The sequence below is a fragment of the Sorex araneus genome, chromosome 2 (genome assembly GCF_027595985.1).
Source record: "Sorex araneus isolate mSorAra2 chromosome 2, mSorAra2.pri, whole genome shotgun sequence".
Taxonomy (NCBI): Eukaryota; Metazoa; Chordata; class Mammalia; order Eulipotyphla; family Soricidae; genus Sorex; species Sorex araneus.
In genome coordinates this window covers 366,169,864-366,187,403 of record NC_073303.1, presented here as the reverse complement: position 1 = coordinate 366,187,403, position 17,540 = coordinate 366,169,864, and the positions used below count along the sequence as shown (strand labels likewise).

Here is a 17,540-nt window from a genome sequence, read left to right as displayed (position 1 = left end):
CGGGTGTGGGTTGTGTCTCGTGGCCCTGCCGGTTCATACTCCTGCAGAGAGCACAGGGAGGGCAGAGGAGGCAGACGGAGACCCAGAGAGGCTAGAGCGTCTGTGAGTGTAAACGGGGGAGCCGGAGGACAGGTGGGTCCTTCCTGCCGCTGCCGGCTGGACTGTCCTCACAGCTGCTGCAGAGAAGGGCTGATCCCCGTGGGGAAACGACCCCTCCCCACCCCAATGCCCCACCGCCCACGCAGTCCAAGCGTTCCTTGGGGGCAGGACCTGCTCCTCTGCCCGGCCCTCAATCAACAGGCAGGCAGCTGTGTTTGTTCCTCCAAGAGGGAGCCCCTCACCCCGCCGCCCCCGCCGCCTGCAAAGGCACTGCACCCGGCTGGTCTGGGAGGGTGAGGGGCCCCCCGCTCTGACAGCCCGTCTGCATTTCATCAGCTCACTGCAGCCGCCTTTCACGGGCCCCTTGGCCAGGGCTCCCTGGCGGCGTCAGCCAGTGTGGCACCTTCTGCCCCCACCGCCCTCAGGTTTCATCAGGGTGATGCTGGCCGGGCCGCCCGGCGACCGCGCTCAAGGGCAGGCAACAATGCGCCTCTGGCAGAGTTTTGCAGGGCCCAGGAGGGCCTGGGCCCGGCTGCAAACAGACCCCCGCGGGCTCTGAGCTGTGCGTGGAGAAGACCCGCACCCGCTACCTCTGCCGGGCGCCGCAGGAACAGCCAGCCCATGCCTCACGCCAAGCCCCGGCGCCCGGTCCAGCCAGCCCGCCTATGTAGGACAGACCGCTCCCGGAGGTGAGTCTGGGCTTGTGCCGGCACGGCAGGGGGCTTCTCGTGGGGGCTCCGGGACATCTTCTAACTCGTGGACAAAGCCCAGGGGTCTGTTTTCTTAAAAAAGCAGGAGAAAAAGAGGAGGGTTCTGCGCTGTGTGTGGGCAGTTAGGATTTTCTTTTTCTAGCTGGTGATTCCATTATGATCCCTTTGGGAAATGTATATATATATTAAACAAAAATGCCTCTTTGTATATGCTGGCTTGACGGTCATTAACACAGATTCTGCCCCATGGTGCTGCCTCAGCAATGAGAAAAAGCAAATGTATTGTATGCCCCCGAAGGCTGGTTTGCAATGGAACGTGAAAAATCCACAGGTACCTTGGCCCGCAGACTGGTGCTGGAAATACTTGAGAATTTTAGCCAAAATCTTTCCTTTTACTTGGATTATCTGAATGATGGAAAAACTCCTCTGAGTGGACACAGCTGTGCTCTGACAATAGACAAGAGACATTGCTGAAAAGCTCATAGGCATTTCAGACTAGCTGATGTATGTCATGGGGGGGGCGGGTGTTAAACCGATTTCCTTTCCTGTTTTATATTATTGTAGTAAGAACCATTAAACCTATTTAAGAACCATTTAGTACATTTTAAATGTGCCATTATAGAAGTGCTACTTGTAGGCATGTTGTTGCATTTGAGTCATGATGCAGATTAAAAGAAAGTTTTTAAGGCAAAATGTCAAGTAATCCCCACCCCCTAATCTATCGATAAAATGGCACCATTGCCATGTTTCATGATGCTGAGGACACCCAAACTTTAAAAACGTCATTTAAGGTATCAGTTACGGAGTCTGAAAATCATTTAAAAATAGATAAAAGCAAGAACAGTCTTAGTATGGCTCCTGTGGAATTATTTCCCTTTCACCACCTTTTCCTTAAAGGTAGCCTTCATTTGTGACAATTGATGAGCCAGGGATGGTGGGAGACATTTTATTTATTTTATTTTTTATTTTTTTTTTAATTTGATATCTTTATTTTTTTTATTTTATTTTTTTTTAATTTATTTATTTTTAATTAGAGAATCACCGTGAGGGTACAGTTACAGATTTATACACTTTTGTGCTTATACTTCCCTCATACAAAGTTTGGGAACCCATCCCTTCACCAGTGCCCATTCTCCACCACCCGTAAACCCAGTGTCCCTCCCACCCTCCCCAATCCCATCTCCCCCCCACCCCACCCTGCCACTGTGGCAAGGCATTCCCTTCTGTTTTCTCTCTCTAATTAGCTGTTGTGGTTTGCAATAAAGGTGTTGAGTGGCCGCTGTGCTCAGTCTCTAGCCCTCATTCAGCCCGCAACTCCCTTCCCCCACATGGCCTTCGACTACAATGTAGTTGGTGATCGCTTCTCTGAGTTGACCTTTCCCCGGAACGTGAGGCCAGCCTCGAAGCCATGGAGTCAACCTCCTGGTACTTATTTCTACAGTTCTTGGGTGTTAGTCTCCCACTCTGTTATTCTATATACCATAGATGAGTGCAATCTTTCTATGTCTGTCTCTCTCTTTCTGACTCATTTCACTCAGCATGAAACTTTTCATGCCCATCCACTTAACTACAAAATTCTTGACCTCCTTTTTTCTAACAGCTGCATAGTATTCCATTGTATAGATGTACCAAAGTTTCCTCAACCAGTCATCCGTTCTGGGGCATTCGGGTTTTTTCCAGATTCTGGCTATTGTAAACAGTGCTGCAATGAACATACATGTGCAGATGTTGTTTCGATTGTACTTTTTTGCCTCTCTGGGATATATTCCCAGCAGTGGTATTGCTGGGTCAAATGGGAATTCAATATCTAATTTTTTGAGAGTCGTCCAAATTGTTTTCCAGAAGGGCTGAACCAGTCGGCATTCGGTGGGAGACATTTTAGAACAGCGTCCTAACTGTATGGGAGAATTACCCCTGCTTCCTGGCGGGGACTATTCTGAGTTGAAACCCGGGGAGTCGGGAGCCAAGCTGCTGAATCGCGAACGATGGACAATTCTGGGGTCCATAGACATGATGGTCAATAAAACAGGTTCAAATCCTGGCGATCAAAATTTAAACTAAATGTATGTTAGCCCTCAGATGACATTGCTCCTTTGACGTTTCACAAGACATTCCATCAGGTTTGGGAAAAGACTTTGGGCTCTGTGGAATTCTCTGTCTTCAGCACCTTCAAAGATTTGTTGTGAAGAGCCCTCGGGGACGCTTCCCTGGAGATATTTGCCCAGAGATGGCGGAGACCGTGGCCTGTGCTCTTCTCCCTGGACGAGGGGGTACAGGGGGGTGCTGGGGAAGAAAGCTCGATGCTGGACTTAGATTTGGAGTCAGACTGCACTTTTTTTTTCAGTCTGCCTGTAACCCAGAATTCGCATCTGTGAGACGAGGATCACAGTGTCCACTTGGTGGGTCTATCAGGGGCTCGATGAGTGAAATACACCTAAAGAATCTCCCCAAGGCAGTTTCCTTGCAAAGCTCTCTTCCCCTTGGTGAATTAAAACCCCCGAATGTGGTTAAGGTCCTTAACTTGAATCTGGCCAATCCCTGGCAATTCCTCAAGCATCACCAGGCGTGATCCCTGAGCACAGAGGTAGGAGTAAGACCTATCTGGGCTGCTTCTGGCTCAGTGCTCCTGGGCTGTTCCCAGCAGTGCTGGGAGATTGTTCCTAGTAGTACTGAGGGTGGGTGAACCACATGGTGCTGGGGACTGGGTCTCCAGTTGTCTCTCAAAGCAACTCTGGTGTTTTTTTTTTTTTTTTGCTAAAACTCTAAATTTTTTTTTCTTTTTGGATCACACCTGGAGATGCACACGGGATACTCCTGGCTCTGCACTCAGGAATTACTTCTGGCAGTGCTCAGGGGACCATATGGGATGCTGGGATTCGAACCCAGGTCGGCCGCATGCAAGGCAAACGCCCTACCCGCTGTGCTATTGCTCCAGCCCCTAGAAATCTTTTTTTTTTCTTTTTGGGTCACACCGGGCAATGCACAGGGGTCACTCCTGGTTCTACACTCAGGAATTACTCCTGGCGGTGCTCAGGGGACCATATGGGATGCTGGGATTCGAACCCGGGTCGGCCGCGTGCAAGGCAAACGCCCTACCCGCTGTGCTATATCGCTCCAGACCCCTAGAAATCTTTTATAATATAAACTATTAAGGAAATAGGAAGCAGGCTTTTTACATTGATTTCATAATGAAACAAAAGTAACATGGGAAATGAGGTGTTTTGAAGGGGGCTCACACCTGGTGGTGCTCAGGGGCCATACCTGGCACTTCTAAGGGACCAGATGTGCTGCTGCTGTATGCAAGTCAAGCCCTTTAGCCTCTGTGGAATCGCTCCAATTAGTACAAAATTATATTTTAATTATTTTGGTTTTGGGGCCACGTTCAGTTAGTGCTCAGGTGCCCTGTGCTCAGGGGTCACTCCTTAGGGGAGTCATAAAGGATGCTGGCGATTGAACCTGGGCCAGCCACATGCAAGGCAAGCACCGTACCCACTGTACTATTGCTTCAGTGACCCTCCCCCTATTAGATCTTTAGGGACATTTTGGACTTGAGAGCCATGAGTTTGAGAGAAATACTTACAAAATGGCTATATTTTAGAATGTCAAATTATTGGAAAAGAAAAGAAAAAAAGTTGTTTTTTCGGTTTTCATGCTGGGGATCAAACCCAAGGCCTTGCAAATAAAAGGCAAGTGTTCCACCACTGAACTATCCCCGGCCTAGGACAACTTTACAGAAAGAAAAACTGATCTGTGTCTGAAAAATGACTAATGGTGTATGTTTTATTTCAAAAGGGGGAGTCATAAGATGTCATCTTCACAGACAATACTTTTCATGGTGTGTGTGTGTATGTATATGTGTATGTGTGTGTCGGGGGTCCCCCTAAGCAGTGTTTGGGGGCCCACAGACAGTTCTGGCCGAGTTCAGCCAACCAGGTTGCAGAGTTCACTGCCTGCGTGCTTAGACATGCGCTGCTTGGATCGAACAGAGCCAGCGGCACTCGGGAACCTCTAGGGCCTCCCTGCTATTACTCAGGGCCCTTGTGGGCTCTCCCGGCCAGTGCTGAGTGGGGGGTGGTACCAGGGAGTGAACAAAGGGCCTCACAAATGCAGTATATGCACCCCAGCCCCCTGAGCCCTTGCCCTGGCCCGGGTCTTGCTTTGGGGTGTCTCTTTCAGGCTGAGTTTTCCTGAATCCGTGGAAAGGAATGTCAGGAACAATCTACACCTACAAAGGGCCGTCTGGGGTTAGTAAGTCATTAAGGTGGATGGGTCCAGATGTGGGATAACATTAGTTTGTCCTTTCTAAGCCAATCCAAGCCTGGGCTGGAGCAATAGCATAGCGGGGAGGGCATTTGCCTTGCACGCAGCCCACCGGGTTCAATCCCCAGCATCCCATATGGTCCCCCAAGCTCTGCCAGGAGTAATTCCTGAGTGCAGAACCAGGAGTAACCCCTGAGCATCGCTGGGTGTGACTCAAAAAGGAAAAAACAAAACAAAACAGGTAGATCCAAGCCAGCTTTTCCTGAAGCGTGTTGCTGGGCCTTGCACCAGCTCCCTGGTTGCTCAGACACGGACACCGAGAGAGGGGGGCGTGGGTGAAAAGAACTCATGGGGGTTGTGAGCAGAGACTGTGGGTGAGTTGCCCTAGCAGCAGAGGCTGTGATTTTCAGACTGGAGAACGTTCTGAACCCATAGGGTGCTCGTTTACTCTGGCATGGAGGTAAACAAAGGCAGGGGTGGGGAGCAGAGAGGGTCAGCTCCAGAGAATCTCATCGAAACGTCTCCAGTATTGGCCGGAGCCATAGTGCAGCAAAATGGGCTCTTCCCTTGCACATGGCTGATCTGAGTTTGATCCCTGGCACCCCATATGGTCCCCCAAGCACTACTAGGAGTGATTCCTGAGTGCAGAGCCTGGAGTAACTCCTGAGCATCGCCAGGTGATCCAAAATAAATAAGTAAGTAAATAAATAAATAAATGTCTCCAGTGTTGCCCCCGGGGACTCAGGGACCCACTGCTTCTGGCCAGGGGCAACTAAACACCTGGCTAGGCTCTGGGCCTGAGTACTGAGAGGCTCGCGGGGATTCCTGCTGATCTGGGCTGGGTCCGACCAGAAGGGGGAGGGAGATCCTTACCCACTGTGCTCCGGCCACGGCTCCGGCCCCCACGAACTCGGTCTTATCCCGACGCTGTCCTGCGCTGTGCACTCGTGGTCCCGGCAACGGGAACTTCCTTCTCTCATTTGCACTCTGAAATGGGCCAGAAGACAGGCAGTGAACGGCCTGGATCCACCCAACAGTCCTGGGCTGGGCGGCCCTGGAGAAGCTGCTTCTGTCTGTGTGTCCCGGGCCTTTCTTTCTCAGTGGTAAACTCAGGGGAGGCACCAACCCTCCAGCTTTCCTTCCCCTTGAGCGCTTTCCTTAGCCCTCCCTTAAAGAGTGGGAAGCCGCCCCAGGACTTGTTGGTAAGGGGAGGAGCCCAGTGGGAGCACTCTCATTCCACAAGCTTGAGACAAATCCGGGCAGAGCAGAGGCAGTGACAGCCCAGGGCTCTGGGTGGCCAAGCAAGCTGCCGGACGCTCGGACCCACACACTATGCATATTTATTTATTTATTTTATTTTATTTTTATTATTTTTCTTTTTGGGTCACACCCAGCGATGCACAGGGGTTACTCCTGGATCTGCACTCAGGAATTACTCCTGGCGGTGCTCAGGGGACCATATGGGATGCTGGGAATTGAACCCGGGTCGGCCACGTGCAAGGCAAATGCCCTACCCGCCGTGCTATTGCTCCAGGCCCAGTAACTAGGTTCTTTTTTAAGAGGGATGCGTTTGTGCCTGGTGGGGCTGGGGTATGGACATGTAGTGCTGGAGATAGACCTGGGGCTCGGGATAGAACTCGGGGCCAGTACACACGTGTACTCTATTACTTGAGTTTACATCTCTGATTCCATAAATCAGATTTTTTTCCCCCCATTGAAGGGCCTCCAGAGCTGTTCGGGACCCCATTGGTAATTGTTGACCAACTGGGTTGTTCATTCCATGGTAGGCCCGAGAATGTGAACCCCAGTGCCTGGCTACCCTGGCAATGCCAATGGGACGCTTAATCCTTACTGATAACATCTAGGTTTGACTAAAGGTTGCAATGAACGTAGTAGGTGCTTATTAAATGTTTATCACCCTCTAGCTTTTATATTAAATTAATTTTATGGAGATATATTTTGCACATTGTATTATTCACCCCCCTTTTTGCTTTGTTTTGATTTGGGGCAACACCCAGCAGTGCTCAGAGTTTACTCCAGGCTCAGTGTTCATTCCTAAGACCCTATGGGATGTCAGAGGACTAAACCCAGGTCAGCCGCATGCAAGGCTCCTCCTTCACCCTTCTAAGTGTTCAGTTCAATGATGTTTAAATTCATCAGGTGGCGTAGCCATCACCATAGGTCATTTCAGAATATTTTCATCACCCCCATCCCCCACCCGCAACTGTATTCTTTGTGCATGTTTATTGTTAATTAGTGCCGTTCTCATTGCTTCTCCCTCCAGCAACCACTAACCTACTTTCTGTCTCTCTAGCTGTTTTGGACACTTCCTATAAATAGAATCAGATGACGCAGGGGCCCGCTGCGTGGCGTCGTGCACCGAGCACGGTGAGAATGTTCTGCCAGCTCATGCCCCTTGTGCCACGAATCCTGGTGGTTCCTGTCGCCTCTCCCCTGTGGCCACTGTGTGCTGTTCCACACCTGGTCTGTCTGTTCATCTCGGTGGATATTTAGGTGGTTTCCAATTTGGGGTTATGATCTGGCAGAGCACATCGTGTAGATACATGTTTTCATTTTCATGTCTCTTGGGTAGATACCTGGAATGGAATTTCTGGGTCTTTTTTGAAGAAAATACCAGACTGTTTTCAAAGTGTCTGCACCCTCTGGAATTCCCGTCGGCAATGTAGGAGGGTGTTTTCCCCGCCCTCGTCCTTTCCCCACATTTGCTGGGTGAATCCACGACAGCCGTTTGAGTGGATGGGCGATGCCATCTCTCTGGGGGTTTCATTTACACTCTCCTCTTCCGTCGCGATTGAAGAAGCGAGACGCCGTTCCCATAGGCTCATTCACTTGCCTGTCTCTCCCCCCGTGGGCCCTCGATTCATGTCCAGAAGATCGGCTCCTTGGGCCCTGTCCCCCAAACTCAGATCCCAGCCCTGTCCCTGCAGACACGGAGGAACCGGGCACGGGAACACTGCCTGCTCCCAAGAGTGCGCGTGTCATCCACTGCCTGTGAAACAGGAAGGGGCCCAACCCCTCCCGGTAGGTTTGCTGCGGGGATGAAATTTCATAATGTCTCCAAAGGGTTTAGACTGGGGGCTGGCACAGGACACGTCTGTTTGTTGTCTCTCTTTCCGCTGGAGTGCCCCCACTCTCCCCGACTTTCCAGAATCCTTCTTTGGGGAGGGCGTTTTCCTCTAAGTGACGTGTGGGGCTCGCTCTTAAGTCACCGAGGGTGACAGCCCCATCAGGAGTCGCTCGATGGCCAGCACAGGCACACAATTGCCGTCGGATTAGGCTGGTAATCAGAGCTAATCCCTCCTGTCCCCAGAGAGAAGGTGCCCCGACAGCTGGCTTCCCTGCCAGCGCCGGGAGGCTGGTCCCCAGGTCCGTGTGGGCACAGAGAGCCTTGCCCTGTGCCCTCAGCTGACGGGCTGTGCTGCTGACAGGCGCCTGCTGCTGCTACCTGTGGGAAAGCTTGCAACAGTCCAGGAACGCTCTTAGAAACTCTCTTTTGGTTTGGTGGGCTTGGGGTTTGGGGTCACATCTGGCGGTGCTCGGGGGTGGCTACTCCTGGTTCCGTGCCCAGGGGTAGCCCCCTGGAAATGCTTGGGAGAACATATAGTGCCGGGGAATCAAACCTGGCCACCTCTGGGCAAAAGCAGGTGCTCAGTCCAGGGTGCTCTCTCTCGATAGTCTCTTAGAACCTCTTCTCTGTGCTCCACCCCGTCCAGAGCAAGGCACATAGCCCTGCTGCAGCAGTTACATATGTGTTATAGCGGCGCCTCTGCCATTCTAAAGGGCTTTCTACAGATCCGCTTCACCTCTAGAAAGGAAGCTGATGCTACTATTAGCTTTACAGATGGAGGTATGAAGAAAGAGAAGCTAAACTAGCCAAAGTCAGAACACGGGGATTTGGGGCCCCCACCTGCTCTGCTATCCTTGAGGACCTGTCCACGGTGGAGTGTCTGTCCACGTGCTCCACGTGAACCTCTTTGCCCCCAATAGCTCCACTCCGTGGGATCTGGTACAGACCGTCACTTCTGTGCCCAAGGAAGGTGTGCTGGAATGTTTTCTAAACCCATGTGCGAGTCTGAAAAATTCCAGGCACTTTATGTGTCACCAGTACAAGGACAGGCAGATAAAGCATGCTATCGTTACGGAATACTGATAGCATTAATTAGTTTTTAAAAGCGACACGGCCCTCTCTGTATTGGAATTTCATGGAAATATTGCGAAACTTAAACTATTAAGATAAGCCAGCAGCTCAGCCATTTAGCTGAATGAAATCTTCCATTTACCTACACAAAACATGCAAGTCCAAATAGTTAAAGTGCAAATAGTTCAAGAAAAGTCATGAGCTGTCCTGCTGGGAAGGTGCTGGAGAGATGGTGTTTGGTCTTTTTGTTTTGAAAATTCAGAGGGACAGAGAGAGAGAGAGAGAGAGAGAGAGAGAGAGAGAGAGAGAGAGAGAGAGAGAGAGAGAGAGAGAGAGAGAATGGGAGGATGGAGAGGCTGCTTCCTTTATAACTATGTGACAAGGGTTCACTGGATCTGTATTCTGGGGGAAGGGACTCCTGAGACCACAGGAGACAGTGGTGAATAAAGCATGATTCTTAAAAAAAAAAAAAGATAAGCCAGTGTGTGTGGGGGTGGGGGGGGCTGGGGCTCAATGTTAGAGCACTTACCTTGTATGGTGAGTCCTGGCTTGATCCCCAGCACCACATCCCCAAAATTACATATTTCAGATAGACTAGATGTCAAGAAAAGAGACTTTAAGGTTCATCAGCATTTTACATTTTAGACACCTGAACATAGAGATCTATAAAGTAGACATATGTGTAGATGCTCTACATGGAGATGCATTTAAAATGCATGAAAAATATTGAAGTTTTGGGGCTGAGTGATAGCACAGCAGGTAGGGTGTTTGCCTTGCACGCGGCCGACCCAGGTTCAATTCCCAGCATCCCATAGGGTCCCCTGAGCACCGCCAGGAGGAATTCCTGAGTGCATGAGCCAGGAGTAACCCCTGTGCATCTCCGGGTGTGACCCCAAAAAGAAAAAAAATATTGAAGCTTTTCCCTTAGACAAGTACAGAGATTACATTGGGAGACTTTATCTGTAATTTTAAGAGTATAACTATAGGCATCTTTTAAACTATCAAGAAAATTGGCGGGGGGAGTGTGTTTGGGCCATTCTCCACAGTAGTCAGGGGTTACTCCCAATTTGGTGCTCAGCGATCATTTCTGGTGGTGCTTAGAGGCCCGTGCACAGCCAGTGATCGAACCCAGGGCATCTGCTTGTAAAGCAGAGCTATCTCCTTAATCCCTCAGACTATCAATTTTTCACAAAGAAACTTGCCCAGGCCACCCGCTAAGAAACACAAGCCTGAGAACCTGGTGTCTTTCCCAATTGCGTTTTCTCTGCAGGGTGGGCTGTGAGCGGCCCCGGGCACTCAGCCTGTCCCCCTCCCGTCTCTAGCAGACGGTGATAAATCTGTCTTCCAGGACTCTCACCTTTGCCCAAGCCAACATGCTCTGCCTCCCCTGACTTAACTGTCCCTTCCTGTCCGTCCAGGCCCCCACCCTGCTGTGCTCTGTGTGAACTGAAACCCATGAGTGAGTCAGTGTAGGTGTGAGTGTGACGGGCTGGGGATGAGGAGGTCAGGAAGCTGTCCCTGGGCGGGGTTGCAGCCGGCAACGCAACCTCAACCCTTCCTGGTAGCAGGGTTTGGCTTTAACAGTCGCTGCTGTGGACCCCGGGAATAAGGATACAAGGAGCCACGGCCCAAGGGCCACTCTGGCAGGGAAGTAATTTATAGCAGAAATGCTCTGATGGTCAACAATCGAAGGCACGTGGCTTTAAGAAATTTTGTGGCAACCCTAGACATGGAAATAATTCAAGTCTTTCCCTAAAGCCTACTGGTTCTCATCTCGCAGACCAATTCTGGAACAGATTCTTCCCAGGCAACTGCCAGATACCATCAGCTGTTCCAGGTGAGCAACCTGCCCGCCAGCTCTCTCCCCCCGTGGACTCAGCCCAGCAGGGGACCAAGTGCGGGTTTGGTCCAGACCCAACGATCCTTCCTAGTCCAGAGTCTTCCAGCCACGAGAAGCACTGCCTCTGCCGTCCCACCCACCCACATTGGTTTGGGGAAGTCTCCAGGGACCGGGGGAGACACCATCCCTCGGTTCCCTGCTGTTCCTAAAGATGAGTTGCCAATGATCATGAAAAGGACTGAAGCACATGCTACAACACGCATGAAACTGGAAGGGTTCTGCCAAGTGGAAGATGTGTTTAAGCAGGAACACATCTTGTTTGATTGTAAGGAGCATCCAGAGAGCCAAATTCACAGAGGTAGACAGTGGGTTAGGGATCCCTGATATTGTGGGGGGGAGGGGCTGGGAGGGGAAAGCTAATTTTTATTTAGGGCAATGAAAATCCTCTAAATTTCGGACAGCCGTATAGTGGTGAACATAAGGAGCACTATCAAATCATTTCCTCTCTCTCTTTCCTTCCTTCCCCTCCCTCTCTCCTCATCTCTTCCTTCCTTCCTTTGTTCTTTCCTTCATTCCTTCCATCCTTCTTCCTTCCTTCTTTCCTTCCTGTATTTTTTTTTGTCTGAATGTCTATCTGTCTTGGCAGTGCTCAGAGGCTTCTCACAGCTCAGTGCTCAGAAGTTGCTCCTGGCAGTGCTCAGGGACCTCCTGCACGCCAAGCACATGCTCCAGCCCCGTAAACAATGGGCAGCATGTATGGCGTGCAAATCCTATCTCACTGAAGCTGTAAAAAAAAGAAAAAGTTGGGTACATTCAGATTTTTGTCTGCAAATCTACAAGTGCATGCAGATTCAGGTTTTAAAACGTCTGCACTTTTAGATTTCTGTCAACCTTTGGTCCATACCTGACGGTGCATCCAAGACAGCAAATCAGCACCGGAGTAGAAACCATCCTCCTAGTTGTGAAATGTCATTAAGAAAAATGGAAAGTTGCACTTAGATTCAGTTCCTTCTGCCTTCAGCGTGCAGCCATCCTGACAACGATCTGGTCAACCATTTTCCAACCCCTTGGACATTTGTCAAGTCCAGTGTCCTGCCCCCGCCCCTAGCTGTCACTGTGTGTTAACAGACACCTAGTTTCTCCTGCCCCGGTGGGCTTGGGGCAGCCCCACATCCTCAGGGGTGCGTGGGAAATGCGGCCCCCTCTTCCTCCTCGGTTCCCAGGTGCTGAGGGCCACCACCCATGCGCCTTGTTCAGTTCTTCAGACCAGGCTCTGCATCACTCACGGTATTTCCATTCCTGTGCAAGGTGGCCAGCGTGGAAGTTCTTCTCTTGAATATTTTTTCAGACATGTCTTTCAGCCCATCTGAAATCAGCGTTCCCTAGTAGGCAGCCCTCTGACTGCTAAGTAAATGACAGTAACTTCTGCCACCCCCGGCCCTTCCATGCCATCTGGGTGCTCCCTAGGTTTGCTGCCACCTTTCTCCTTTCCTTCTTGTACTGTGCGGTTCAGTCGCCCAGAACTCTGAGCAGGGTGGAGGGCTCTCTCTAGGTAAGAGGAGCCCCCGAGCAGTCCGCTGGGTGTGGGGAGATCTAGGGGCTCTTTCTGGTGGTCAGCAAGGCTGGGTGACTCATCGCTGGGGTCTGAGGATGCCAAGTTGTTCGGATCTATGGAGCTGGGAGTCAACGGCTTCCAGGGTCCCACCAGGCAGTGCTCAGAGGGACTGCGTGGTGCCGGGGGTGTGAAAAGCATGAATTCTCTGCCCAGCTCTGAGTGTTGCTTCAACATGACACATAGCCCCTGGCAACCAGGACCCACTGTGGGCCCATCTCAGAACGACCTCGTGTATTATGTGGGCTAGCCTTGAGGCTACAGCCAATGGTGCTCGGGTGCTACCCCTGGCTCAGAACCAGGGAATTGCCCCCCGGGGACTAGGCAGAACCAGGGATGGAAGCTGGGGTCCCCACATGCAGAACAGGGACCTGGCGCTCGGAGCCATCCTCCAGCCCCCAGACAGGCGCATGAAGCAAAGTTCTCTATGGCAGGGGGGTGGAGAGCTGGGGCAGTGGGTGCTATACGTGCACACAACAGACCCTGCTCCGGTCCCTGACACCACACAGGGGCCCCGTGAGTCCCTCCAGGAGTGATTCCTGAGTGAAGAGCCAGGAGGAGAGCCCGAGCACTGCTGAGCACAAACCCAAACAGCCCCTCCCCCATCCTCTGGGGAGAGAGAAAGATAACTGCAGCTGGCCTGAGTCCTTCCTAAAGAACAGCAGAAGGGCACCGCTCGGCGGCAGAGGGAGGTGTCTTCACTTCCCTTTCTAGACTCTGTCTCCTTGCAGCTCTTGCGCCCGCCCCCCCCCCGTACCCCCCTGCCCCAAGCTTTGCCAAATCTCTCCCAGTTTTCTTTCTCGCCCTGCCAACCTCCTGAGTGCCCCAGGCTGCATGGCAGTGGCTCCTACACACGCTTCGGTGGAGCTCTGTGTGTCTGTGTGTCTGTGTGTGTGTGTGTGTGTGTGTGTGTGTGTGTGTGTGTGTGTGTGTGTGAAAGAGAGGGGAGGCGCTCCCCCCTTCTTTCTCCTTCCCCATGGGGAGCACTGGGAGGGGGGTCACAGTGGCAGAGTGAGGATGCATTACTTGTCCCCAAAGACTCCCCACATTTCTAGACAGCAGCTCTGGAGCCCAGGGGGATACCGTGGAAACAGCAGAAGGGACACAGGGACGGGCCGGCAGGCCCTGGGGGTAGCAGGATCTGGGACTCGCCTGGAGCCGGGTGTCCCCGTCCTGTCTGCTGCTGCTGTCTCCGTGTCTCCAGTCCCCCTGTCAGATCTGGATGGGAAATCCCATCCCACCCTCCACATTTTCTTTTGTGGTCTGTGGGCCTCACGCAAGCCTGGCAGGGCTCCTGTGCTCAGCGGGTCTCCCCTGAGGACCCTGTTCTTGTGTCCTGGTGGCCCCTCAGAGGTCCCGATCATCTCCTCTCCGTGCCCAGACCTTCTGCTCAGCCCTCAGGGGTTGGTGCAAGCTGGAACTGTCACGGGGAGCCTGTTTCTTGGGCTCTCTGGAAAAATCTGGAAGGCAGCAGGAACCCAGATCCAGTGGGCTGGGAAGCCGGGCTGAGCTGCACTGTGGGGTGGGGGGGGGTGAACCCCCTTTAAAGACAGGTGGGGGGGCTGTCTGAGCCCAGCTTTCCCATCAAGAACGAAGCTCAGACTCTATTGTGGGACCCTCGGCATGCCCTGAATCCCACCTGCAGGGTAGCAGCCCCTCCTCTATTCATGTTAAATGCGACCCCCTCTGCCCTTGACCCGGAAATGATTGCTTCTGAGTTCCCTGGTGGACCAGACCTGCTCAGGGTACATTTGCAGAGCGTAAGGTGCTGTTTGCAAGCTGGACCCCCACTCCCTCCTGACACCCCTGGTAAGTTTTGAGGCCGGCGCACCAGCACAGCAGAAAGTTTTGTGGACAGGCCTGTGTGCTGGGGTGCCTGGCGTAGCCCAGAGGCTGGGTGACACCCCCTTGAGCCGTGTGACCCTGGAAGCCTTGCTTCCCCCCCACCCCCTGCCCCGTGAGATCAGGAGTATTCATAGGCCGTTAGTCCAACAGAGACCAGATGAACCAGCGTGCCAGGTGACTAATGGGGCGCTGAATGCCCCGCGCCTGATTACACACTTGCTCAAAAATGCTCCCGGCCCTGCTTGCCCCGGGCAGCTGTCTGGGGCTCAGGAGCAACCTCCTGCATTTCCAAATGCCTCCCACCTGCAGACACGTTTGCACATGGCCCCCTCCAACGCCTTGGAGAGCAGGGTGCTCAGCGTGGCTTTGGGATCTGGGATGCAAAGGACAGGAGGAGGGAAATAAAGAAACAGGGCCGGGGAGGGTGTTTGCCTTGCAGGGGGCCGACCTGGGTTTAATCCCCAGCATCCCATATGGTCCCCGAGCACCGCCAGGAGTAATTCCTGAGCACAGAGCCAGGAGTAACCCCCCAGCATTGCTAGGGGTGACCCAAAAAGCAAAAATAAAAAAGAAAAGAAAAAGAAAGAGAAACGGGGTGCAGTGTCCTGCAAGTGTCCCCTGGCAGCCCTGCCCTCTGCCCTGGCCAGCAGGTGGGTCTGCAGTCCTTTATGATGGTAGCAGCTTTAGGGGGGGGGAGTGTGCTCTAATGTCTGTGGGTGGGAGCTCAGCACCCCGGAAGGCGCAGGGCGCCCCCTGCACCCCAAGGCCAGCAGTGCCAGTCTGAGGACTGGGTAGTCTTCCTCCCAGAGGAGCCTCTCCCGGGGCTGCAGCTCGCTGGCGAGTGGGACCCGTCCTGGAGCAAAGCACGCTAGCGGGGCTTTTATCTTCCAGATCCACGGGGCCTGAAAGATGATGGACTCCGGGGGGCCGCCACAGCGGGGGCTGTGCTTTCTCTCCACGCTGCTTTCACAGAAGGTCCCCGAGAAGTCGGACACGGTGCTTCGCTGCATGATCTCCGGTAACATCCCTAATCCCCCCCCTAAAACGACCCCCATGGGCTAGTGTCGACTCCCACTGGAGTTGGAGTCCTGCGTGGGGCAACTCCCCGGGAAGCAGCTCCATCAGGCGAGGGACCCCCGGGCATCCTGAAGGATCCCCTCACAGCCCCGCCCTAAACGGTTTCTTGCAGCCACTCCCTGGACATGCTGTGGGCTGCTCTACTTCCCACTGAGGTCCTAGGGCTCCCGTATTGGCTCTTTTTCCCTAATCCACATTTTATTTTTTTTTTTGGAGGGGGCTACACCTGGCAATAGGCAATACTCAGGGGTTACTTCTGGGTCTGCATTCAAAAATGACTCCTGGCGGTGTTCAGGGGACCATAAGGGACTTGGGGGATCAAATGCGGGTCCGCCGCATGCAAGGCAAGCACCCTCCCTAGGCAGGTATTACCATTCCAGCCCTCTAATCCACCTCAACTCCCTGGAGTGTGGGGATGGCGGCGGCCTCTCCTATTCATTCCACTCTCCCCTCTGCACCGAGCCCCTAAGGTCCGCCTTCCCTAGGCTGCAGGTCAGCGGCGAAGAGGGTAAAGCCAAGGCCCCGTGGTGGAAACGCAGGGCACTGGAATTCCCCCTGGGGAGGAGAACCGTCGTCCAGAGCTGACCCGGAACTGCCCCCACTCTCTGGAGGGTTTGTTATTAAAGCCAGAGCACTGGCCTGGGGCGCCACAATGGGGTTGAGTCACTGTAGATTTTTTCTTCCCCAGGCTGGGTCTACCCCGGCACTCTTTCCCCTGCGAAGACTTACTGTCCTCCTGCCCAGCCTGCTGCCCCGCCCAGAGGAAGGCCAGGCTCTCAAACTGCCTCCTCCTCCTCCTCCTCCTCCTCCTCCTCCACCTCCTCCTCCTTCTCCTCCTCCTCCTCCACCTCCTCCTCCTTCTCCTCCTTCTCCTCCACCTCCTCCTCCTCCTCCTCTGCTGCCCCGTCCAGAGGAAGGCCAGACTCTCAAACTGCCTTCTCCTCCCTCCTCCTCCTCCACCTCCTCCTCCTCCTCCTCCCCCACCTCCTCCTCCTCCCCTCCTCCTCCTCCTCCTCCTCCTCCTCTTCCTCCTCCTCCTTCTCCTCCTCCTCCTCCACCTCCTCCTCCTCCTCCTCCCCTCCTCCTCCTCCTCCTCTTCCTCTTCCTCCTCTTCCTCCTCCTCCTCCTCCTTCTCCTCCTTCTCTTCCACCTCCTCCTCCTCCTCCTCTGCTGCCCCATCCAGAGGAAGGCCAGACTCTCAAACTGCCTTCTCCTCCCTCCTCCTCCCCCACCTCCTCCTCCTCCTCCTCCCCCACCTCCTCCTCCTCCTCCTCCCCTCCTCCTCCTCCTCCTCTTCCTCCTCCTCCTTCTCCTCCTCCTCCCCTCCTCCTCCTCCTCCTCTTCCTCCTCCTCCTTCTCCTCCTCCTCCCCTCCTCCTCCTCCTCCTCCTCCTCCTCCTCTTCCTCCTCCCCCATCTCACCTGCACCCCAAATGCTGCAGGGGAAGGGCCTATAGATTTCTCTGAACCCTCAACTCAGCCCCGCTTCCCCTGTCTGTCCCTGGCCACGCAGGCGGAGAGACACATGTCCACTACTGAACGGTCCAAGAAGGGTCCCCTTACCCCACCCCCGAAAGCCCCACTGCTTGGATCCTCACCGCGCTCTAGTTCCTGACCCCCTCATTAGCCAACTGCAGAGGCCTCCCACCTTCCGAGCCGCGGGCAGGCTCACACACAGGGTAGGATGCAGGGGGGCAAGCGAGTGCCGGGAAGCACGAAGGCCCGGCGCTCACCAGGTGTTCCAGACCCCGCGTCCAGGGCGCGGGTCCCATCTGCGGCTCGGTGTTGGGGCTGAACGGCATTGAGCACTGAAGCTAGGAAGGGAAGCATCTGCCCGGCCCCGCTGCAGGGAACCCGGAGCCCGGCCCCGCACGTGCGTGCTGCGGGAATGTGCGCCGGTGTGGGCGTGCGCATGCGCACACGGGTCCCAGGCAGGTAAG

General features: G+C 53.6%; 1 protein-coding gene across 1 annotated transcript in view; it reads left to right on the top strand.

Annotated features, from left to right (window-relative positions):
• Positions 1–450: 450 nt before the first annotated feature.
• ALPK2 (alpha kinase 2) overlaps positions 451–17,540 on the top strand; it is an 89,001-nt gene continuing 71,911 nt past the window's right edge. Inside the window, exons 1-2 of the mRNA XM_055127511.1 lie at positions 451–788; positions 15,417–15,543. Coding sequence (XP_054983486.1) covers positions 15,435–15,543 — 109 coding nt within the window. The 5' untranslated portion in view covers positions 451–788; positions 15,417–15,434. The remainder of the gene's footprint in view (positions 789–15,416; positions 15,544–17,540) is intronic.